The following is a 25,081-nucleotide window of genomic DNA, read 5'->3' on the forward strand; positions in this document are numbered from 1 at the left end:
CATGCTACCAGTGATTTGTTATTTCCTCACACAACAGTGCGTTGGCTGCTGTGTTTCCCACCATACGCCGGTTGAGTTATTCACAAACTCTGTGAACCTTGTTTGCAATCAATCGGTGGCACAACTGTTCAATCCATCTTCTTCCTTCCAAAAGCCTTTAGAACCGTTGGAACCGTGATAGGAACATTGAGACGACGTATTCCCCCCCGGTTAGCTGGAACGGTTCGTCTGAGCCAGGACCAATGAATGGTTCCTCTGAGCCAGGAACCAGGAACGGTTCCTCTGAGCCAGGACCCAGGCCTGGCCTGGCAGAGAGGCTTTCTGGTCCTCAATGAGTTTGTCCTCCTTTCAGTGGGAAGGGAGTAGGGAAGGGGAGTAGGGAAGGGGAGTAGGGAAGGGGAGATTCATCTGAGTTTCAGGATTCTTTTTTCCGCAATACTTCATGTCCTGCCTGTTCTACAGAGACAGCAGGATGTCAGGGCATAAGAAGGGACAGGTGAGGGGATTGGAGGGAGGAGGGCGGGACTAAGGAGATAGTGATGAAGGGGAATTGGAGGAGAGCATGAAGTGAACAGCGTGATCACTTCATGTGGTTTCAGTCGACACTGCCGTGATGAGACGTTGTGTAGAAAAGGTTTTAACAAGTGGTTGTGGTTTTCACTTTTTGGCATGTGACTGGAAGAGATGGATGTTTTTGAGTCAATCACGTTCCTCTCAAAGTTATTAATAGACGTGTAAGTAGAAGCTTGCATCAGTCATCAAACATGCCTGAGAGGCTCGTGTTGCATATCAGGTTTTGTGTAGAAAGGGGAGACGATGTGTTACAGGTGAATAAAGCTTTCTAGACCATTACTACTGGAACGCAGCCACAGAGCGTTGATAAAGTGATCCATTACTAGACAATGTCTGACTCTCCCCAAGAACCGGAGTGTTCTGAAGCCAAACGCGCGCGTGCATGCCTCCCTGCCTCCCTGCCTGCCTGCCTGCCTGCCTGCCTGCCTGCCTGCCTGCCTGCCTGCCTGCCTGCCTGCCTGCCTGCCTGCCTGCGTGTGTGCGTGCCCCCACCTTCCGTCCAGCTAGCTGTAGCATGTGTTTGCTATATGATGCGCTAGCTGTATATAGGTGAGCTATAACCGTGTGTGTTGTCGTTGTGAAGGTTAGTGCTGTGCTAGCTGAAGTCTCAGTGGTCAGTGCTCATTACCGCTCCATCGAAGGCTGGGATGTGACTAATAAGTGAGGAGCTGGTGCTGAGTAGGAGTGCTTCATGAGTAACTGGTTACATCACGCTCGCTCACTCACTCACTCACTTCTCTCGATAGACCACGCCCAGTCCTGGTTTCCACTGGGATCCCATCACTCAGAAGCTACCAGTTACATCCTAGTTTTGATAGGGCAATATGTAAAGCGTCTTAGAGTACCATATTAAGCGCTATATACATTTAATTTATTATTATTATTATTATTATTATCCTCTGAGTTCCGAATGCTTTTCCTTTTTAGTTTCAAACCAAACGGGATTCATCTTATCCTTTTTGTTTTTTTTATGTTTTTCGGAATTAAAAAACGGCCGATTTTGGTTCTTTCCTCTTCCTGCTCTGTTGTGAACATGTGGAGATCTTCTGAGAAGCAAGATGTTCTCGTTAGGTTGTCTGTTTTGAAATGTGGTCTCAATGTTCTGTCCATCATAACCACCTTCTGCGTGCGTGTGTGCGTGTGCGTGTGCATGTGTGTGTGTGTGTGTTTCGTTTTTCTCATGCTTATAAAAGTGAACAACGTTCAAACATAAACTCAGACATTCTGACTGCATGCTCCTGATCCTGACTTTTCTGTTCATAATCATACCCCAAACCACAGTTCCTTAAGTGGATTTATTGCACTTGGCGACAGCGTGGAGTTGCTTAACCATTATTCTTGTGTCTACTCTCAGGATCTGCTTCACTGCAGTGTGTGTGAATGAGTTCACGCACAGCTTCTGTTCAGGGTTTGTTCAGAGTCAGAACGTTGAAGACCACTTTGAAGTGACCCGCGGGACGGTCAGTGAATTGTTTTTAAGGAATCATAACCATCAGGTTCCTTCTATCGGTCTATTTGACCGGTATGGTGAAGAACCTCTGGATGAGTTTGATAGGAGTGAAGTCTGAACGGGACCACCGACCTCCAGGGGCCAGCGCGTGGTTCTAGAGCTTCTTCAGAGACACAAGGTCTTCAGCGTCACCGGCCTCTCTGTGTGGCCGTTGCCATGGCGTCACAAGAAGCCCCCACCCAGCAGAGGCCGGGCGTCAAGATGGGACAAAGGTCCCCGCGGGAGTCTCTGCGGGGCCAGGGGCCGGTCAGGGAGCCCTGGGGTGTTGGGGCCACTGGTAGAGACGGCGCCTGTAAAGCTCTGGATGACTGATGGAGGACGGACACAAGGCCTGACCTCCCTCTGAACCAGTGGAGGCCAGGAGGCCGGCCCTGGCCCCTGGCCCCTGGCCAGCGGCCACAGTGGAGCAGCTCGATGGAAGCGTCTGCGTTTATCTCTGGAATCTCTTCATTTACTCAGAGCGCAGCCCGGGGTCAGGCTTAACCCTATAGACAGTGAGAGGTGGAGCAACGGTTGGTTTTCGGTTTGTTCGTGGGACATAGAACAGCTGGTTCAGGTTTCACCGCTCTGAATAAGGCCATTCTTATTGTTTTCAGTCTCTTGTTCAAACAGAAAATCCAAGAAGGCATATTCCTCTGGAATGAAATGGATCTTATCCGCCTGCTCTGTGCATCCATACTGTCCCCTGTCTCCAGGCCATGTGCTCAAAAGCTTCCCCACATTTCCTCTACTGGGGTGAGATTGTCGGTGTGCACACAGCCTCGGCTGCTCTCTTTCCCTGCTGGTTTGGCTTCTGAATCCAAACAGATGAGACTCGGAGCGTAATGACTAGTAGACGAAGGTATGTGAGGCTGTCATTAAACCTGGTTGTAGCGATGGCTTCGTGCTCTGTTAGGTAACATTATCATCTCCAGGATGGTTTCATAAATGTGTCCTGACGGAGGGGGCTGTGTACCTGCTCGTCCTGCCCGAGGCCCTCAACAAACAGCTGTCACCTCCTAACAAGCGGATCAGGACCAGGCTCCAGGGAGTCTTGAGTAGTCCCCTTCCTCCCCTCAACACTTTCCCCCCCCCCCCGGTAGTTGGGACAGGTAGCCCCTGGGAGCCGACCCTGGGAACAGATCTCCTTTCCCCGGCCAGACCCCCAGGCCCCTGAGAGGGAGGCTGAGGTTCTGGAGCTCCAGGCCTCCGGTCGGTCTGCCGTGGTAACCCAACGCCCGCCGTTGAGGGGCCCGGTGCCTCGTCTCATCCCAGCGGTGTTGTGTCTGTAAGGAGGGTACTCCTTTCTGAGGGAGTCATCCGAGGAGGTTTCCTGGAGGAAGGTGGAGATGGTAACGGACGTGTCTCCCCGGGGCGTGGCCTCCTGGGAGAGTGAAGGTTTCCGAGAAGATATATATTTTTTCCAGGTTGGTGAAAGAGAAGCTGGAAGCCGGCCGTCCCTCCCCCGCGGGAGGGTCTGGCCGGTGCAGCGGTGTCTTACTGACAGATCACTCCTGTCGGAGCCAAGACAGACCTCCTCGTGGTTGTGAGGAGAGCTTTGTCAGTTTGAATCCCCTGAGAAGCGATCAGCACACAGGAAGTGAGGAGAACGAACCCAGCCGTGGGCGTGGGGTCTTATTGTTTCAGGTTTGTTTTGGGGGACAATAGGGGGGGGGCATTCCTCTGAAAGCACCGCAGCGACACATTCCAACGTGTGACCCGCGTGGGTTCTGGCCCAGAAGACTCCAGACCCAGCCCACGCTTTCACCTCCACACAGTTCACCCCGATCAGACCGGGCCTAACGGTGACTTTAATGCTCTCTTTGTTTGCTCTCCAAATCTGTGAGCTGTTCTGGTGCTTGTGCTCTGTATGCTCAACCACGTGTTACTTTAATTAGACCAAGGCTGAGGATGATATCATACCAAATGGACGTGGATATTGGGCATAACTACACATGTTCTTGAAGGGATGATGTTATTGTTACTGGCAATAACTTCTAACCTTCTCTGTTGGGCTTCTGTTTCTCCAAGTTGTGGCCCTTTTCTTTTTTTCTCGGACTCTGGACCAAACAGAACCCCCGCTCTAAACGGGAGGCACTCTTTTTATGCCCTCCACTTCCTGCCTCCGCTCTCAGAGGCTACAGAGGCTCCGAGTCCACCAGGGGCCCAACAGGGCCTTTCCTGATGAGGTCCCTCTGGGTGTGGCGATGCGATAGGCTCGGGCCGGCTCCCCTGTTGAAAAACAAAAACATGTTTTCCTCCTAATGGTTGATAGCAACACTTCCCCTCAGCCTCTGTGCTGTCGACGGAGGAAGTCATTAAGGCCTTCATAACCTGGTGACGAGGTGTCTGAAAGGTGTTCTTCAGGTGTTTATTGTGTGCGGAAATGGTCTCACTATGAAGACAATGTAGTTATATGTTCACCTTAGCTCCTACAGAGACAAAGTCCATATAATCAATGTTGTTGGAACCGCAAGTCAAAGAGCTCCCCTCAAGCTCTTGGCAGCTTTCAGTTGTTCACAGTCCATTCTGTGTGCTTTGCATGTTGAGAAACGTTATTATAGATTATAATATATGGGATTGGATCAGAGGTCTCCAGTAGAATATCAAAAAACATAAGGAAGTGATGTACATGAACACACCACAGGGTAGTGATGTACATGAACACACTACGGGTTAGTGATGTACATAAACACATCACGGGGTAGTGATGTACATGAACACACCACAAGATAGTGATGTCTATGAACACACCATGGGGTAGTGATGTACATGACAGACCACGAGGTAGTGATGTACATGAACACACCACGTGGAAGTGATGTACATGAACACACCACAGGGTAGTGATGTACATTAACGGAACTGCTCCTGCAAAGGCCTGGAATGAAGAGAAGGAGGTGAGAATGTGGAGATGGAGGGAAAGGAGGGCTGAAGAGGCGGAGATAGAGATGGAGAGAAGGAGTTGTGAAAGAGAGAGAGAAACATAAAGAAGGTCATCTATTCTCGGTGACATCCAGCAGGCGAACTGACACATTTATCAGAGCCTTGGTAAATCGAGGCCAGGCTCTTTCTCTTAATGTGGGGATAAATAAAGAATCCAGGTCGAGACGGGGGTCTGGGGACCTCCGGCTCCCCCCGCAGGACATAAACCACAAGATGTACGGCCCCGCCCTCAGACGCGTGGCGTGATGGATCTGACACCTGGTGACATGTCACCGCTGGACCAGACCTGGGAATGCTGGCCCCCAGGGCTGGGGTCTGGGACGTGGTGGTCTTGGCGTTGGCTCATGATCTGGTCATGCTCCCTTTGAAAGCCCAGGAGAACCGCGCTGTGGCCTCGGACTGGCAGCTCCAACACAGCTGGCCTGGCTTTGGGTTCCAGACGTCAATCAACACATCTTCATACTGATGCTGCATCGTAAACTGACTTCATAATCTGAGCAGTACGGACTCTCTGAGGTCATGCTGCTATGCAGGGGGCAGGAGACAACTGTATTCAGGGTATTCAGTTAGCTTCTACCTTCTACAGTACAGCTACCTTCTCCTTAATGATCTGTCTCTGTCCTGCCTAACCCCTACCTGCTCCTTAATGACCCGTCTCTGTACTGTCTAACCCCTACCTGCTCCTTAATGACCCGTCTCTGTATTGTCTAACCCCTACCTGCTCCTTAATGACCTGTCTCTGTACTGTCTAACCCCTACCTGCTCCTTAATTTCCTGTCTCTGTACTGTCTAACCCCTACCTGCTCCTTAATGACCTGCCTCTGTACTGTCTAACCCCTACCTGCTCCTTAATGACCCGTCTCTGTACTGCCTAACCCCTACCTGCTCCTTAATGACCTGTCTCTGAATGGACTGCATTTTGGAATGGAAGCCTCCAGTTTCTCTGTCTGCCTGCCTGCCTAGGTGCTTGTCTGCCTGCTAACCAGTCTACATGGCGGTCTGTGACCCATTAGAGGCTGGAGGTACACTAGCCGACATGTCTCCAGTCCCGGGCCGTACGCTCAGCCCAGGAGCTGCACATCCACCCTCTGCTCCACAGCTGAACCAACAGGGGAACCAGCTGGGGAACCTCATCCTGTAGTGGGATTGGCTCCTTCCACCGGCCTGGGTCGGCTCAAACTGGATCTTCATCAAGTTGTCATTTGATGATTCACGTGCGATCCGTTCTTCTGAACATTCTGAGCAAGTTTGGGAGTGTTCAGCTTTTGGTTTCCATATTGAAATACCGAAGTGTTTTGAAGTTATTCCACGTTGTTGTCGGAATCCTTCCAAAACTTCCAACACTTGTCCAAAAGCTCTGTTAAAATCGTCCTGTTTGAATAATTAAAGGTTTGCGACACTTCTCCTGGTTGTCCCAGCCTCTCACCGGTGTTAGTCCAGGCCCTCATGTAAAGCGACCCGCTCATGCAAACGCATGCAAACCCCGCGGCGCGTCGGCGGGCTAATCCGCTGTCGTCACGCGTTACCCGGCCAGGGCCATTAGATGGGGATGAGGCGGCTTAGCTCAAGCCTGTTAGCGTTCAGCGCCACTAGCAACGAGACAACCCGGTACACCCGGAGAAGACCGTCAATCCTGGACGAGGCTCCCCGGGACGTGGATCTGCCTCGGCAATGAAGACCTCTGGAGGCCTTGGGGCACAAGGTGGTCTGGGTTCTGGGTTCTGGTCCCGGGTTGGTTAACCCCCCTGGGTCCCACATTCCGCGCTGGTCCTAATCTGGGGTTGAATTAGCTTCATTCTCTAAGCCTCCCACAGTTCATGATCTCACTGGGACCTGGAGACCCACACGGTCCTCTGGGGATTACAGGGACCACCTGGAGTACTGCACGGTGGCTAACTCGGTGCTAACTGCTCCTGAATGCTGATGGGGAAGATAGCATGCCAGCTAGCGTGCTAGCCGCCGCCGGGCGTGTGGAGGTAGAGGGTTACCGTGCTAACGGCTTCTGTTCCCTGTTTCCAGGCCGTGACCGGGAGAAGTTTTGCTGAGCGGGATTTCAGAGCGGCTCTGGAGAACGGAATTCTGCTCTGCCAGTAAGTGACCCCCCCCCCCTCCTTCATCTGACGTTCTGCTGGTTTGTACCGGGCTGGCTCTATACTGGGACTGGCTTTATACTGGTTTATACTGGAACTGGCTTTATACTGGGGCTGGCTTTAGACTGGTTTATACCGGGGCTGGCCTTATACTGGATTCTACTGGGTCCTGCTTTAGTTTTATAACCTAAATGTTTTGATGCCAAATCGTCCTCCTCTGCAGGCTGCTGAGCTGCATCAGCCCCGGCCTCGTCAAGAAGGTCAACAAACTGCAGACCCACATCGCTGGCCTGGTGAGCCTCCACCTCCTCCTCCCTCTCCATCTCTCCTCCTCCGCCTCCTCCTCCTCCTCCTCCTCCTCCTCCTCCTCCTCCTCCTCTTCCACCCCCACTCATCCCTTCCTCCATCAAGTCATCACTCCATCCGTGTGTGTGTGTGTGTGTGTGCGTTGGCAGTACTGTATACAGGATGTTGTGTGCGGCCGTGTTTGTAGTGTGCCCATGTCAACAGGAAACGCAAAGTACACTAATCCGCATCACACACACACACACACACACACGTTGTGTTATGCCTCACATGTAACACTTACAGAGCATGCTCGTTAATACCCAATAACACACCAGGGCGTTGAACTAATGAGCCAATCAGGGGGCAGCAGTCCTGCAGGTGGAGGTGTCGACCCCACCTCCCGAGAATGTCTAAACATGACGTTGCGCTTCACAAGAAGGTCACAGGCGTCTGTTCGGGAAGGAAACACTTCTGTGGTGTTTTAACAAGGTCAGCATCTACACACCGAAGATGTCCTGAGCGGATTCTTAGGCTCCTGTAACCCCTGGTGACACGACCGTACATTAGCCTGTTAGCCTAGCCACCACATCTCTCCAGTCTGTCCCTCTCTGCTCATTAGTTCCTTTTTTCTTCCAATCTGGGTTTTCACATCGCGTTGTGTGCTTTCATCTGTTTCCATGATGATACATTTCTGCTCGCTGTGGTGTAACAGTGTCTCTGGGACCCAGTGGTGTGCAGTTTGGGATTCGCTAAGACTCCTCCTGCTGTAGCTGTCTGATAATTCTGTCTGCTAACTCTGTCTGCAACAGTCTTATCAGAGGGCCGACTTAAATAGTTACTTAGTAATAGTTAGTTACATAGTTAGCCAACCTTACCAGCTAACTCCAACAGTCATTCGAAGGTGTTAGCTCTGTCAGTTAACTCTCTCAGCCAACTCGGTTGACCAACTTTGTCAGCTAGCGCAGTCGGCTCACTCAATCTGCTAACTCCATCTGCTAACTCAATCTGCTAACTCTACTAGCCGCCTCAGTGAGCTTCCTGTGGCGGGAGGTGTTCGCAGGGCTGGGCGTAGCGTCTGGGGTGTGAAACACATCAACACCCGGCATCCTGGGACCTCACGTTATCTGGCCAATCATAACACAACACATCCCTGGTCCCGTCCCTTCCTGTTTGGGGGAGCTAATGGGTGTGTGTGACAATCTGGGCTGAGGGGAAATTGTGACACCCTGTTGGAGAGGAGGAGAGAAGCTAGAAAGAAAGAAAGAAAGAAAGAAAGAAAGAAAGAAAGAAAGAAAGAAAGAAAGAAAGAAAGAAAGAAAGAAAGAAAGAAAGAAAGAAAGAAAGAAAGAAAGAAAGGTTTCTGAATTCTGCCTCAGCTTGCTTCAGAGAGAAAGAGAGAGAGATTTAATACAGATCAGAAAGTGTGTGTCTCTGTGTCCTTCATATTTGCACTGTGATGTTGTTCTAACAATGTGTGTGTGTGTGTGTGTGTGTGTGTGTGTGTGTGTGTGTGTGTGTGTGTGTGTGTGTGTGTGTGTGTGTGTGTGTGTGTGTGTGTGTGTGTGTGTGTGTGTGTGTGTGTGTGTCTGTGTGTGTGTCTTTGTGTGTGTCCAGGAGAACCTGTGTGTGTTCCTGAGGGGCTGTGAGGACCTGGGCCTGAAGGGCTCTCAGCTGTTTGACCCCGGAGACCTGCAGGAAACTTCGCCGCGCCCCACCGCCAAGTGAGACCCCCTGCACCGCTACATGCTACTCCACTACATGCTACACCGCTACACCGCTAAATGCTACACCGCTACAAGCTACACCGCTATACCACTACATGCTACACCGCTATACTGCTACATGCTGCACCGCTACATGCTGCAGCGCTATTTGCTGCACCTTTATACCGCTACACCGCTACATGCTGCAGCGCTATTTGCTGCACCTTCATGCCGCTACACCGCTACATGCTGCACCGCTACATGCTGCACCGCTATACCGCTACACCGCTACATGCTGCAGCGCTACATGCTACAGCGCTTCATGCTGCAGCGCTACATGCTGCAGCGCTACATGCTACACCGCTATACCGCTACACCGCTACATGCTACACCGCTACATGCTACAGCGCTACATGCTACAGCGCTGCCCAGCTACATGCTGCAGTGCTACATGCTACACCACTACACCGCTAAATGCTGCACCGCTACATGCTACAGCGCTACACGCTGCACCGCTACATGCTGCACTGCCACATACTGCACCGCTACACCGCTACATGCTGCAGCGCTACATGCTACACCGCTACGTGCTACAACACTACACCGTTATATGCTACACCTCTACATGCTACAACGCTACACCGATAAACGCTACACCGCTAAATTCTGCACCGCTAAATGCTGCACCGCTACACCGCTGCACGCTGAACCGCTACATGCTGCACCGCTACCTCGCTACATGCTGCACAGCTACATGCTACACCGCTACATGCTGCACTGCTTTATGCTACACTGCTTTATGCTACACTGCTACATGCTACACCGCTACATGCTGCACTGCGCACCGCTACACTGCTTCAGCTACACTGCTACATGCTACACCGCTACATGCTACATGCTGCTTCGCTACACTGCTAAATGCTGCACCACTGCACGCTGAACTGCTACATGCTACACCGCTATCATACTATTGCTCTCATCCATTCCATCTTCTGCAGGAGGTCTTCCAAATGGTGTCTGTCTTTTTGTCTCTCTGTCTGTCCAACCAGTCCCTTCATGTTAAGTGAAGTGGAGTGGGACAATGGGTCATCTGTTCAGATCCCTATCCAAACACTCCCAGATCAGCCGTGACAGCACTATGTTGCTACGACAACAACCAAAGCACACCCTGTGTTTGTATGGCCTGTGTGTGTGTGTGTGTGTGTGTGTGTGTGTGTGTGTGTGTGTGTGTGTGCGCGTTGTATGAGTGTGTGTGTGTGCATGCACGTTGTAAGGTTGTGTGTGTGTGTGTGTGTTCATGCACAATGTAAGATTGTGTGTTTGTGTGTGTGCATGGTGTAAGAGCGTGCGTGTGTGTGTGACACTTCCCTGGCAGCTCTCGTCGGCTGTCACTCAGATTAGGAGAGAGAGGGCGAGCGAGAGGACAAAGCTGGTCTGATGTCAGCTCAGGAGAATCATCTGGCAGCTTCTGTCACAGCAGAGGAATGATCCGCGTGTGTGTGTTTCAGTGTGTGTTTGTTTTAGGGTGGGGGTGTGTTTCTGTGTCTGTGTGTTTATTGTAATTTCACGTGAAAGCTTGTGTAATATGTAATACTTTGTTTTCTATTTGATACTTCGGGCAATATTGGTGTAAAGTTGGCTATATGTAATACTTTGTGTATAGTTTGCTATATTTAATACTTGGTGTATAGTTGGCTATATTTAATACTTGGTGTATAGTTGGCTATATTTAATACTTGTATAGTAAGATTATAGGTATGGTAGGTTATAATAGGTCAGGCCAGAGCTGAACTCCATATGATCTTGAATCTGATGAACTTATGATTGATTGGTCCTGATGTCATACCTGCTGGAATATGTGTGAGTGCTTCCTGTTCACTCACGTGTGTGTGTGTGTGTGTGTGTGTGTGTGTGTGTGTGTGTGTGTGTGTGTGTGTGTGTGTGTGTGTGTGTGTGTGTGTGTGTGTGTGTGTGTGTGTGTGTCTCTCTCTACTGTGTATTTACTGTACAGCGTTTATAGAACATGCATCCATTATGTCTCTACTGTGTGTGTGTGTGTGTGTATATAGTAACTACATACTTTAGAGACAAACTATGTGTATTTACCTCATACATACTGTATGTTTCCACACTATGTAATTCATATTGAGACACAATGTCTGTAGAGACAGATGCGAGACAGCAGATAGAGTGAGAGATGGAGTGATAATTGAAGATAGTAGAAAAAGGGATAGAGAGATAAGGATGGAGAGATTGGAAATAGATGGAGATGGAGAGATAGATGGAGAGATAAAGACAGCTGTGTGTAGAGCTATGTCTGTACATAATGTTTAACTCTCTCTGTGTGTCCCCCAGGCCGTCAGAAGAAAGCAGGAAGATAAATAATGTAAGTATAAGTTATATTTATTTATAAGTGTGATGTCTTCTAGTGCTCTTACATTGCCTAGCTCCCTGGTGGATGCGGTCTATGTTCTCCAACTCTATGTCCTATCTGTTTAGCCTGCTCTAGTTTCAGATCTTTTTGTCTGACCTATTTTAGCGTCTTTCTTTTTCTTTCTCCCTCTTTCTCTCTCCCTCCTCCTTTTTCTCTCACCTTTCATTTCTCCCACACTCTCCCCTCCATTTCCTCCTCCCTCTCCCCCTCTCTCCCTCCCTCCCTCCCTCTCATCCATGTGGACCTCTTGCGCTCGGTAGATCATTTGCATCCCATAATTCACCCGTTTCCGCGTGGTTCGTCATGGCGGGAGCTGGGTCCTGCCGTCGCTGACTCCACTACTTTGAATATGTCTTATCATCTGTTCTATAAATACAGCGCTGTGAAGACTCCTCCCCTTCTGCGGTCCTCGGCCTGGGTCTTTCACACGCTCCCTCCCTCCCTCTCTCTCCTTACTCCTCCTCTCTCTCTTTCTTACCCCCCCCCCCCCCCTAAACAACACAGCAGTCAGCAGGTTGCCTCGGCCGCAGAGAGGAGCTGCTGTTGCTAAGTGACGCTAGAGTCAGCAGGCGTGCTATAGGCTAGGTTAGCCAGGTGATGCTAGCAGCTCCCCACATCCCGGGGTGGGTAGGAGGATGTGGAGGCAGGTTACCCAGACCGCTGTAGGTGGAGAGGGAGGAGGAGGAGGAGAGGGAGGAGGAGGAGGAGGGAGGTAGGGTACACAGACCGCGGTAGCATCGACCCAGGGAACAGGACGCTTTAACAAGCGGCTCTGGACGTTTGGAGTTCTGCGTTCAGTAGAGGTTAAGGTAGAGCTGTCCTATTCTAATAACATGGCTGTGGTGTGTTTGGGTGGATGGATGGATGTTTTGGTTAATGTGTTCCGATCAGTGTGTGATGTCACAAATCACTAGGTTTGTGGGATGTCACAAACACTGCGTGTGTGTGATGTCACAAACGACTGAAGTGTGTGTGATGTCACAAACGACTGAGTGTGTTTGATGTCACAAGTCACGGAGTGTGTGATGTCATAAATCACTGAGTGTGTGATGTCACATGCCACTCAGTGTGTGATGTCACAAGTCACGGAGTGTGTGATGTCATAAATCACTGAGTGTGTGATGTCACATGCCACTCAGTGTGTGATGTCACAAATCACTGAGTGTGTGATGTCATACATCACTGAGGGTGTGATGTCACAAATCACTGAGGGTGTGATGTCACAAATCATTGAGTGTGTGATGTCATAACTAACTGAGTGTTGTGACATCACAGATGGGGTGACGTCCCAGACTGTTAATGTGAACATGTGACATTATCTGAAGGGCACCACCAGGAGTGGAGCCTCCTGCTTATTAGACTGAAAACGGGAAACCTCAGCGGCCAGGACTGGAAAGGACTGACAGACTGACGGCTTCGTAGTTGGTGGAGCGATTTGTTTGTAGCATTGGTGGCCTCTACAGTACAGAGGCTAGTACTTTAGTGGTGTAAACAGCTTTGCTACCCTACAGGCTAGTACTGTAGTGGTGTTAGCAGCCTAGCCACGCTACAGGCTAGTAATGTAGTGGTGTTAGCAGCCTAGCCACGCTACAGGCTAGTACTTTAGTGGTGTTAGCAGCCTCGCCACGCTACAGGCTAGTACTGTAGTGGTGTTAGCAGCCTCGCCACGTTACAGGCTAGTACTGTAGTGGTGGGGAGCGTACCTATGTTCCCCGGGTCCTATGTTCCCCGGGTCCTATGTTCCCCGGGTCCTATGTTCCCCAGGTCCTATGTTCCCCGCTTTGTGGTGGTAGGGGCAAGGACCGCCTTTTTCGCCTCTGATTCGCCTGTGATTGGTTAGAATGGCTCTCCTCCAATTGGTTAGGGTTAGGGTTAGGTTTAGGGTTACCCTAACCCTCACGATAACCCTTAACCTGACCCTAACCCTTTGCACCCGGGGAACATTGGACCTTGGGAACATAGGAATCACCCCTAGTGGTGTTAGCAGCCTCTCTGTGCTGCAGGCTGGGCTGCTATGAGAATGATTCCTGGATCGTCGGGTTGGTGGAGATACTGCTGAGTCGGCTGCTAGCAGAGCATCTGGCGCTAGCTCTCTACCCCGAAAGGGTCCTGCACTAAACTAGACGCACCTAGCTAGCTAGCTAGCTAGCTAGCTAGGCGCGTCTAGTTTAGTGCATTTAGCTAATGGCTAGTTTAGTGTTGGCTGAACAACACTTAACTGACTGTAACCTAGCTAAATGGCTAACTGTGTGTGTGTGTGTGTGTGTGTGTGTGTGTGTGTGTGTGTGTGTGTGTGTGTGTGTGTGTGTGTGTGTGTGTGTGTGTGTGTGTGTGTGTGTGTGTGTGTGTGTGTGTGTGTGTGTGTGTGCAGGTCCTGGTGACTCTGTACTGGTTGGGGCGCGCGGCCAACAGCTGCGTGTGGTACAGCGGACCCGCTCTGGACCTGACACAGTTCAGCGGCCTGCTGGCCCAGATGAGACAGGTGGGTGTCTGTCTCTCTGTATCTGTCTGTCTCTCTCTCGCTCTCTGTTTAGCTCTGTCTGACTGTGTGTTTGTGTGTTTACGACTCTACTTCCCAATTCGATGCAATACAATCTCTACCTATGTCTGTCTCTCTCACTCTCACTGTCTCTCTCTTTCTGAAATGAGTGAGCGATCGACAGTGAGGCCACTGTCCCGCTCTCCTTTCTCTCCCTATTTGTTCTCTCCCCCTCTCCATTACCCCACACACAGGAGGGAGGGAGGGAGGGTGGGAGGGAGGGAGCGGTGGTATCGGTATCTAGTGTGGAAACAGTGAGGGGTGGGGCGGACAGGAAGTTCCTGTAGTCCAACAGGAAGGAGCATTCTCCAACTTCCAGCCCAAGAGAGAGGGGGATACGGAGAGAGGGAGAGGGGGGGAGAGAGGGGGTGTCAGAGAGAGTGGGAGAGAGGGGGTGTCAGAGAGAGTGGGAGAGAGGGGGATACGGAGAGAGGGGGATACGGAGAGAGGGGGATACGGAGAGAGGGGGAGACAGAGAGAGGGGGAGACAGGGAGAGGGGGGGAGTCAGAGAGAGGGAGACGGAGAGAGGGGGATACGGAGAGAGGGGGAGACGGAGAGAGGGGGAGACAGAGAGAGGGGGAGACAGGGAGAGGGGGGGAGTCAGAGAGAGGGGGGGAGTCAGAGAGAGGGAGACAGAGAGAGTGGGAGAGATAAATGGTAATGATTAGGAAGAGAGTGGGAAGAGTCCTTATAGGTGTGCAATTCAACTTGTTTTGTGTGGTGTGGATCATGTTAATATGTACCTGATTAATATATCTGTAGAGGAGGAGGGAAGTCCTTAAGGCAGTGTCCTTGACAGCATGTAGGAATTACAGTTGTACATGTCTGTCCGTCTGTCTGTCTGTGAGTGAGATATATAGTACATGAATAAAGATGTGTGTACATCTCCAGGAGGAAGCCAGCGCTAAGGCCAGCAGCATCTGGGACAGCGTGGATGAATTATAGATATAGATGGATAGATTTATAGATCTATAGATATAGATGTATCTTCATATTAATATAGATGTGTGTCTCCAGGAGGAAGCCAGCCCTAAGGCCAGCAGCATCTGGGACAGCGTGGATGGATTATAGATATATATATAGATAGATACATCTACCTATTGATAAAGATTTCTGTATGTATGTCTCCAGGAGGAGGTCAGCCCTAAGGCCAGCAGCATCTGGGACAGCGTGGATGGATTATAGATATATATATAGATAGATACATCTACCTATTGATAAAGATTTCTGTATGTATGTCTCCAGGAGGAGGTCAGCCCAAAGGCCAGCAGCATCCGGGACAGCGGCTACATCGACTGCTGGGACTCAGAGCGCAGTGACTCGCTGTCGCCCCCCCGCCACGCCCGGGAGGACTCCTTCGACAGCCTGGACTCCTTGGGCTCGCGCTCCCGCCACACCCCCTCCCCCGACGTCCTGGCGCCCCGCGGCAGCAGCGACGGTACGTGGTCCGCACGCCGGCCGGAGAACCGCCCTCTATCTGGAGAACCTCTCTCTGTCCCTCTCTGGAGAACCTCTGGAGAACCTCTCCCCCTCTCTGGAGAACCTCTCCCCCTCTCTGGAGAACCTTGGGTGAACCTCCTTCCATGGAGAACCTCTGGAGAACCTCTCTCTTCCGGGGGGGGGGGGGGGGGGACACACTCTGTGAGTGACTGATTTGCACTTTTCTTTCTTTCTCTTTTTGTCTACCTATGCTAGGTAAATAGTTGTGTATCGTTTTTCTATTCGCTTGCAGGGCGGACATCTTGTCTTGGGGAGAGGGGTGTGGGGGGGGTAGGCCCTGAGTGGTTCTGAAACAAAGGGGGCTCTGTCTGGAGCAGGGGAGTCTGTTGTCAGGGGGATGGAGCTCTGATGGCCGTCTGGAGTACCAGAGAGAGAGAGAGAGAATAGACAGAGGAGACTGAGGCCTCTTTGTTTAGGGGTGCTGAGCTATATCTGTTGGTGCATGTGTCTGACTGTCTGTCACCCTGTATATCTGTCCTCTCCTCTGTCTGACTGCCTGTCTGCCACTCTGTATATCTATCCTCTTCTCTGACTGACTCTGTCTGTTTGAATGTCTGTCAGTCCGTCCTCTTCTCTCTCTGACTGACGTATGTGTGCCCCTCTGTCTGTCTGTGTGCCCCTGTCTCTCTGTCTGTCTGTCCCTCTGTCTGTCTGTCCCTCTGTCTGTCTGACTGCCCAACTGTCTTTCCCTTTGTCTATCTGTCTGAGTGGTGTAATCCCATGGAGACAGGTCTGTTCACTTCTGTTCAAATATCAAACAAACAACCAGATTCCATCGGACGACATCATCTCCTGGTGCACAAGTAGAGACCCATCTCCCTCTCGCTCTCGCTCTCATTCTCTCTCTCTCTTATATTCTCTCTTTCGCTCTCTCTCATAAACACATCCTTCATAAACCAGAGGGGTGTTTTTTTAGGTTCCTGCCACAGGTTCCTAACCTGCAGTTATGATGTCATGGGCGTTGTTTACCGGTCGGCCGTCTGATGCGACAGCGTGAAAACATCCAGACCTGCTCTGGACACCGCTCTGGGTTGTGGTTCTTTTTCTTCAGGTTTTAACGAAGGCCCGTAATAGTTTTATGACGGTGCGTGTGGGCGGAAACGTCAGAGTTCTGTCCGCTGTACAGACGACCACACGGCCGTCTAGACCCGGACTTGATAATGAATGGACTGGATCAGGGAGGGGTGGGGGCGTCCTGCTCATGGACACCGGGGGTCGAACTCCCTTAACCCTCCCACCCTGACCCCTCCCTCCAAGACCCAGACCCGGACCCTAACCCTCCCAGCCCCCCCGGCCCCGCTCAATGTGTGAGAGCTAGAGGGACCAAGTCCCCCTCGCCCCTGGTCTGCTGGGCTGGAGGGACCACCAACCCCCCCTCCTTCCTCCCCCCTCGTCCTGGGTCCGCTTCAGTTCTTCCTGAGGGAAGGTGATCCTTGGGCCGTGTTGTCCGGCGGACCTGGTCCTGATCAAAGGGGTCTTTGTGTTCCTGTGGCTCCCAGGCCGCCGCCCCGCCCAGCACAACAAAGCCATCTTTTAGCGACTTCTCTGACTCACCTCGAGCCCCCCCTCAGAAAGCCTCTCCAGCCCGTCAGGTTGTTCAGCAGCAGACCCTAAACCCGGGTTTGACGTGGGCATCGGTCCGTCGCTATCCTCGACGGCCGGTCCTCCCGTGTTCTAGAACGTTCCTCCGCTCAGCGCCTGGTCTCTGCACAACAGCCCTCTGTCCCAGATCACTTCCTTATCCCGGGTCACTTCCTGCCCCCCGCGCCATGTTGACTCTGAGGGGGTGGGCTGTTGGGGGGGCTACAGGAGGGCTGTGTGTACCAGGACACACTCCCACCTGTTGGTCCAGAGACCGAGGGGGCGGCGGGGGGGCGAGGGGGGCGCTGGAGACACTGGCCTCCTTCACTGAGGTCTGGAGCCTTCAACCAATTAGACACCCAACCCCCGTCCTCCATTGGATCAGAAGCCCAGCCCTACACCAATGGTGGAGGGGACACGCATAAACACAAACACACGCACGCACGCACGCACGCACGCACGCACGCACGCACGCACGAAAGACTTTGAACCTCCACCTTAGTGGTTGTACGTGTCTGTTGGGTTCATTAGATTTGACTTGATTTAACTTAAGTTGTTGTTATTTACTCTGCTTTGCAGCCGAGCACAGCAAGCTTTCATGGGAATGTTTTACATCCTTCTGCTTGTTGCACTTCCATACGCAGCTCCGGCGTTCCTGAACCGCTTTACAAGGCAAATCCCTCGTTACACCCAGAAGGCCGTCCTGTGAGAGCAGGAGGAGCCTGTTCTTACACTAGGAGGAGCCTGTTGTTAAACTGGAAGGAGCTTGTGGGTAAACTGGGAGGTGCTTGTTGGTTAACTGGGAGGAGGCTGTTTTTAACCTTGGAGAAGCCTGATCATATCTGGGTCCCATGGGGGATTCTGGATCCCATCTTCTGAAACCTCTGCTGCAGTAAGGGAACACTTGGTGCTTGTGTCTGCTGAGGAGCTTCAACCTGAGTGCTGCTCAGGTTCATGGTGGATGTGCGGATGATTGGAGGGGCGAGCGGGGGAAGTCCTGGACTCGTAAAGCCTGGTGGCTCCAGGTGTCTCTCTGATCCTGGCCCTGAGCGTAGTGCCTGATGGAGACACACTGTGCGACGCTGGCTCGCTCTGCAGTGATCTACGCAGCGAGACGCCAGCATTCCTCCTGTCAGCATGGTGATTTAAAGTTTGAGGACCCGGGAGAGGACACCACACAACAATACAGACGCACCACTGGCCTTAGGTCGGCTCTCTCACCCTGCAATCAGCGGCCGGCCACGTCTTGTGGCGTCCACGACCCTGGCGTGGAGCTGTTCTGGTTTAGACCTGTTTACTGTTTACTGGGCTATATCCCACCCTCACTCTCTGTCACTCTCGCTCTTCATTCAGCTTTCTCTTTCTCTGTCTCTCGTTCTCTGCACCTCTCTCCATCGGTCTCTCACTTACTCACCCACTCTTCGTCCCTCTCCTTCTCTCTCCCCCACTCTCCTCCTCCCTCCCTCCCTCTCTTACCCCCCTCTCCCCCTCCTCCTCCTCCCCCTCCTCTTCCTCCTCCTCCCCCTCTCTCCCTCTCCCTCCCTCTCCCTCTCTCGCCCCCTCTCCCCCTCCCTTCCTCCCTCCCTCCTCCCCCCTCCCTCCCTCTCTCCCCATCCAGGCCGTGGCTCTGACTCTGAGTCCGACTCCCCGACCCAGCGGAAGGTTCCGGACGTGAGGAAGGACGACATGCTCGCCCGCCGCACCTCGGTGAGCGAGCCGCGGGCCGCCGTGCCTTTCAACCAATACCTGCCCACCCGCAGCCAGGCCGCCGCCCACCTGGCTCCCGCCCCCCTCCAGGCCGCCGCCCACCTGCCCCCCCCGGGCCACCTCCCCGGCCCGCTGCGGCGCCGGAGGGGAGACCAGGAGGAGGTGCCGCGTAGCAGCTGGAGCACCACCTCCTCGCCTGTAGGGGGCGACAGACCGCTCAGGTGAGAGGAGTGTACCTCGGTTAGGGTTAGGGTTAGGGTTAATTTACTGCTTATTCACTGTTTAGTTGATAAAAATATGTTAAAGAATCATCCACACATCTCTAATATGCAGTTCTTTGTATCAGACGTTAATATTAGATACTTAAAGGGACACTGTGTAAAAATTACTCCCAACTAGTGGTACAATTGTATATTGCATTCAAACTATTAGTGCTCGCTTGTTCAAAAACTACGGTGAGCAGTATATGCCAAGAAGCTGTGTCATATCATCCAATGCTACCTCATCGAGTCATTCGAGTGATGATGAGGTTCGTTATTTCAAACAAATTTCAAACTGCATTGAATCATTATTGAAGCTAATGATGTATGAGTAATTATTCCTCGAGCAAGATAGTGAAGTATTTCAGTCATCATTCACGCTGGCTCAGAGTGAAAACGCGTTTGCATTTCCTGTACCACGTAGTGCTTTTTGTCCCTCTCGGCAGTTCATAGACCGGAAGAACATGGAAGCCTCCATGAAGCTTACCCGTCCTAAGTAACTACATATTAATTATTCTTCGCTCAGGAGGATAAGTGAGATTTTTGGCAGAGATAATTTCACACCAATGAGAACTTATTTATGAATGAATACGTTGATTTGAGGTTATAAATGACTGAAAATATTACACAGTGTCCCTTTAATGAAATGTGAGGGCAGAGTTTAAATACAAATGTCATTGACCTTAGATGGTACACACCTGACGTTGTCTTGAAAGTGACCGGGTGTCTAAAGGGTCCTATGGGGTCCTGTGTCCCCCATGTGGGGTCCTGTTGGGTCCTGTGTCCCCCGTGTGGGGGTCCTGGTTGTGTAAGACCCCCTGATAGGCAACGTGCAGGGAGGGTGCAGAGGTATAGATATAGGTAGGTACTAGGTATATAGAGGTTTATATAAGTAGGTATTTAGAGGTGTGTGTGTATATATATAGGTAGGTATATAGAGGGGTACATCTGCTGACACAGAGAGCTGGGATTATAGACGGGTTTCTGTGCAACGTCATCGCAGATGTGCGCGCGCAGCCAGGGGGCAGAAAGCGGGACATTTGTCATTTGTTTACCAGCGGAGTCAGCGGAGAACGAAAATGACAAGGAGCTGTTGTGCTGTAAATTGCACGAATCGGCAAAAGGATGGATGGAAACTGTTTAATATCCTGAGAGGATCTCATCCTTTTGCCAAGAGAAGAAGAAGATTGTGGCTCCAGGCCATTAAAAGGGCGGATTGGGGTCCCGAAGGTCCTAAAGGCGGCGAGAGTCTGATGCTGTGTCTGTGTCCGAGTCTGCAGCCGTGTTGATGGATGTGAATATAGCAGCTTCTGGACAAATGTTTTTGAGGGCCTGAAGATCTTCCGTTGTAATTGCTGAGTGAAGGAGGAAATGTATTTGTAAGGATTGTCACATAAGAGGGAGCAATTTTAAAATAACATTTAGGCTATGATTTTATTAAAATGCTTGATCTGTAAATATTGCGTTTAATTTATCCCTGCAGAAAAAAAAGTGAAATTATTTGTGCATTATTACATAAATTCAGTGTGCGAAATACTCGTCAATATTCGGGGGGTTTGTAGGCCTATTTCTTCCTCACTAGTTTTTATTTTTAATATGCGGATCGAGAGCGAGCGAGTATGCGAGAGAGAAACAGGTGCGCACCAGATTTCACGTTGCAGACCGACACCGGCAAAAACTGAAACAATTAGTTGAAGAGAGGAAAAACACAGAATATACAGAGATTTATGCATTTATATGTCCAAGAGACGTCAGGACGTGAACGAGGGAGGATTGGATGGTGGCTCAGGTTTAGTGAAACTGTCATTGTCAGCAGCACATCTGTCAGCAGCTGCTCCAATCACTCACGTCACAAACTTTATTTTGAAGGGACAGACAGATGTTGATTTTGGTAACAGTGACTTTGTTGCCCACACACATTACGTATGTCGGCTTTTGTCTTATCCTCTGCAATGAGGGGTGGGGGGGGGTGGGGGTATTTCGCACACTGCCTAAATTATACCAATATATAATAGGCTAATAGCCGTCACTCTCCTGAAGATTCAATCCACTGCGGACGGTTGTGCGTAAAGTTCACATGTATCAGCGCGTTAACTAACATTAGGACCGTGCTCCTGATATTGGAAACATCTAAAACAACCGTCAAAACCTGGTAAGTTGAGTGAAATTCATGGACATTTCAGTATATGTTTTTATGATTTGTGATGCAATGAAAAACAGCGATTTTTCAGTAAAATTACATTTTATTGCAACTGTGTCAGGGAGAACTTACAAGCAATACGGCATCTACATTGATATCAGTTCACTCCGAAGCAGGCTTTTGCCCCCTGACTGCGCGCGCACCTAGTATTGTTTGTACACAAGAAACCCGTCTATAGATCAACAGTCGCTCTCTCTTAAAAAAAAAAAATATCTACTCCAATTTTGATGGTGGGCTTTCATTGGCTGTAGAGGATTTGAACTGCCTCTGGATTGGTGCTGAGATTGAAGTTGTTTCCTGAAGGGCGGTGAACTCCCTTCCGGTTTTTTGTGTTGTCATGGGCACCAGGAAGCGATGCTTTTAATGCAACACAACACAGCAGCCTCAACTTAACCGTCAGTTTTAAACATTTATTTAGCAAATCATGAATTATCTCCATCGATTATGTCATAATATATTTTGTTTCTGTTCTGTTTAATCTCTCTCCATAACTTTTTATTCCGTCTCTACAAACCTCTCGCTATCCGTCCTTCAATCCCTCTCTCTCTCTTTCTCTCTCCTTTCTCTCTCTCTACCCCTCTCTCCATCTCCCTCTCTCTTTCTCCTCTCTCCCTGTCGGTGTGTGTGTCTCTCTCTCTCTCTCTCTCTCTCTCTCTCTCTCTCTCTCTCTCTCTCTCTCTCTCTCTCTCTCTCTCTCTCTCTCTCTCTCTCTCTCTCTCTCTCTCTCTCTCTCTCTCTCTCTTTCTCTCTTTCTCTCTTTCTCTCTCTCTCTCGCCCTCTTACCACCCCTCCCTCTCCCCTCTCCTCTACTGCGTATCATCCTCCTCCTCCTCCTGGACCATATACGGTGGTCCCCTGTGAACCTTCACATCACTTCCTGGTTCCATCGTTGCCGTGGACACCGTCCTCTGGGACTGTGGTGGTTGTTGTTGTTGCTCCTTTAGTCACATGACCCGAGTCAACAGTCCGTCCCTGGAGCCCCAGTCCCATCCCCCTAGCCCCTCCCCTCTCCGAACACCCCATAACACCCCGGTCACTATGGTTACCCCTCCTCCACCCCCTCCACTGGTCACCGGACCGCAGAACTGGATGACGGAGCAGGAGGAGGAGGAGGAGGTGGGAGGGGCCATCCCGCCTCCTGGCCTCTGGGGACTGTCCTTCAGGAGGTGCAGTGCTCCCCAGCCCCGACCCCACAACACGCCCCCCCGGGAGACAGCCAATCAGCTGGCGGTTAGCTCCGACCACAGGTGACTCCTCCCTCCCACAGGGATGACTCTGCCCATATGATTTCATCCCCGTCCCTCTTGTGTAGAAAGACGGTGTGGAGATGGACGACTGGATCGGTAGACGGATGAATCGATTTGAACAGTTTAAACAGAATGAACAGAAGGAGAGAAGCATGATGGGTAGAATGCTTTGGTGTTTACTCTGTAAGCTGCAATGAAACCAACCCTGATGGCAAGCCGTGTTGACACACACACACACACACACACACACACACACACACACACACACACACACACACACACACACAGTGAAAGTGAGGTGGGGACCACCCTCAGGATGTGAAGGAAACAAGGTGGTCTTCCTGAGGTTGTGTGTCCCACCAGGAATAAAGGTACAAATAACAAATACACAGGCATGACTCATTTAGACAAATATAAAACGGATATACAAATACACAGCCTGTGTGCAGATCGCTATGTTCTCTGAGTGCCCGCAATGATTGACAGTGTGAAGGAAAAAAAAGGTGATTTCCGTTTGTTAGCACTGGTGTTTAGCCCTGGAATGGTTAGCACTGGTGGTTAGCCCTGGAATGGTTAGCACTGGTGGTTAGCCCTGGAATGGTTAGCACTGGTGGTTAGCCCTGGAATGGTTAGCACTAGTGGTTAGCCCTGGAATGGTTAGCACTGGTGGTTAGCCCTGGAATGGTTAGCACTGGTGGTTAGCCCTGGAATGGTTAGCACTGGTGGTTAGCCCTGGAATGGTTAGCACTGGTTGTTAGCCCTGGAATGGTTAGCACTGGTGGTTAGCCCTGGAATGGTTATCACAGGTGGTTAGTCCTGGAATGGTTAGCACTGGTGGTTAACCCTGGAATGGTTAGCACTGGTGGTTAGCCCTGGAATGGTTAGCGGCACCAAATGAAGGGTTTCAAAGCTCCTGATTACAGCCGAGTGGTGATTTGAGGAGAGACTTCACGTGTATTGGCTACGCTAACCGAGCTAGCTGAGCTAAGCTTTGGGGCGTGGCCTGTGTAACGCGGCGTTCTCCCAGCAGCGCCACCGCACGCTGCTCCTCAGAGGAGCACTTCCTGCGCCCGCCGCCCCTAGCGACCAGCGCGGCCCCCACCTCACCCACGGACAGGAAGTCGCCGTCTGAGATTTACAGGGAGGAGGAAGAGGCGGTGCTTATCAGGACGAGGGCTGCGTTCTCATTGGCCGGGGTGTCGGAGCGAGGCCAAAGGCGTTCCCTCCGAAATATGACCCCGTCCCCGCCCCCCCGAGCCCCACCCACCAAGCCCAGCTTCCTGCCCGTCCCAGACGCCAGCGTCACCATGAAAACCAGCGGAGGGGAGACGACGGCGCCGTCGCCAACGTGAGCCGCCGTTGTCACGCCGACGCACTGCATGCGTCTCCGACCGCAGGGAACTACAGCCGCAGGCCCGGGAGAACTACAACTTCCATGATGCTTTGCAGCATGTGAACTACGCGTTGGCTCATGCGTGAATGGAATGCTGACGATCACGTGATCACATGACCACCTGCTTTAGATCGGACCGTCAGCCTAGACGCGCTGGAATGTCGTTGGTTTTAATTTTGTCCCGTTTTCGCTGCATGACGCTGAGTCGTTCGGCCGACTTTGACTGAACGTTTCCGATGTTTTGTTTTGCTTCCGATCGCCTGGATGATCTTTGGCTGTAGCATGTTCCAACGCTGAAGCCTGATTAGTCAGCTCGAACTAGAGCAGCCAATCAGCACGCTGCAATGGATGAAACCTGGAAACACAAAAGATAAATAGTCAGTACGACTGAGGTTATGCCCGGGATTCGGTCCTCTGATCAGTGGCAGGGAGTGGTCACACCGCAGAGCTTTTAATTTTAAAAGGTAACCCAACACCAACGGTACATAACTTTTACTTTGAAAAGCATGTGTGTCGTGATTATTCAAAGGAAGCTCCACTTCCTGCTTACTGCCAGGGTTAGAAACATCCACCCAGACAGCTCCGTCAGCTGCAGGGTGAGCTAGCTAGCCTCCATCACCCGACTAAACCCCTCATGTGGTCCCTGGAGCCTGAAGGTGTCATGAAGCTGGTTCACCTGTCTGTAGGAGTCTGGAGTACATCTCCACCACAGCCTGGAAGCTCAGACTGAGGTCAGCCCCTAGACCTCATGGATGACAGGTCAGGAGGTCAGGTGGTTAGCCCCTAGACCTCATGGATGTGTTCAACCTCACCTCCCAGCTGCTCCTGCTGAGGTCTGGTGGAGGACAGCTCCCCCTTGTGGGCGGAACGGGCGTCTCTGACCTCTTCTCATTGGTCGTCTGTCACTGTCACTTAGATATGAGACGGACTGAATGTCAACGACTCATAAACATTAAACAGTTTCTCTCGAATGAAGTAACACTTTATAGACCATACATAGCGCTTTCTAGTTGAGCCTTATGTCTGCTGAGGTCATAGTGTTTCAGGTTAGCCAGCTAGCTAGAGGCTAATGGTTAGCTAGAGGCTATCGGCTATCTAGAGCCTAGAGCGATCTAGCTAACAAACAGGTG

The 25,081-nt window shown here is 51.2% G+C and overlaps 1 protein-coding gene across 6 annotated transcripts in view; it reads left to right on the top strand.

Moving 5' to 3' along the window:
• The window catches only part of LOC115552492 (LIM and calponin homology domains-containing protein 1), a 50,238-nt gene that overhangs the window by 9,521 nt on the left and 15,636 nt on the right, over window positions 1-25,081 (top strand). For 5 of the 6 annotated variants that reach the window (XM_030368640.1, XM_030368644.1, XM_030368641.1 and 2 more), the window contains exons 2-8: window positions 7,028-7,098; window positions 7,322-7,391; window positions 9,001-9,107; window positions 11,445-11,475; window positions 13,895-14,005; window positions 15,309-15,501; window positions 18,763-19,072. In XM_030368640.1, the coding sequence (XP_030224500.1) occupies window positions 7,028-7,098; window positions 7,322-7,391; window positions 9,001-9,107; window positions 11,445-11,475; window positions 13,895-14,005; window positions 15,309-15,501; window positions 18,763-19,072 (893 nt within the window). Of the gene's footprint in view, window positions 1-7,027; window positions 7,099-7,321; window positions 7,392-9,000; window positions 9,108-11,444; window positions 11,476-12,080; window positions 12,333-13,894; window positions 14,006-15,308; window positions 15,502-18,762; window positions 19,073-25,081 lie in introns of those variants that run through there. The other variant, XM_030368646.1, reaches the window with a different exon arrangement.

The sequence above is a fragment of the Gadus morhua genome, chromosome 10 (genome assembly GCF_902167405.1).
Source record: "Gadus morhua chromosome 10, gadMor3.0, whole genome shotgun sequence".
In the NCBI taxonomy this organism is placed as follows: domain Eukaryota; kingdom Metazoa; phylum Chordata; class Actinopteri; order Gadiformes; family Gadidae; genus Gadus; species Gadus morhua.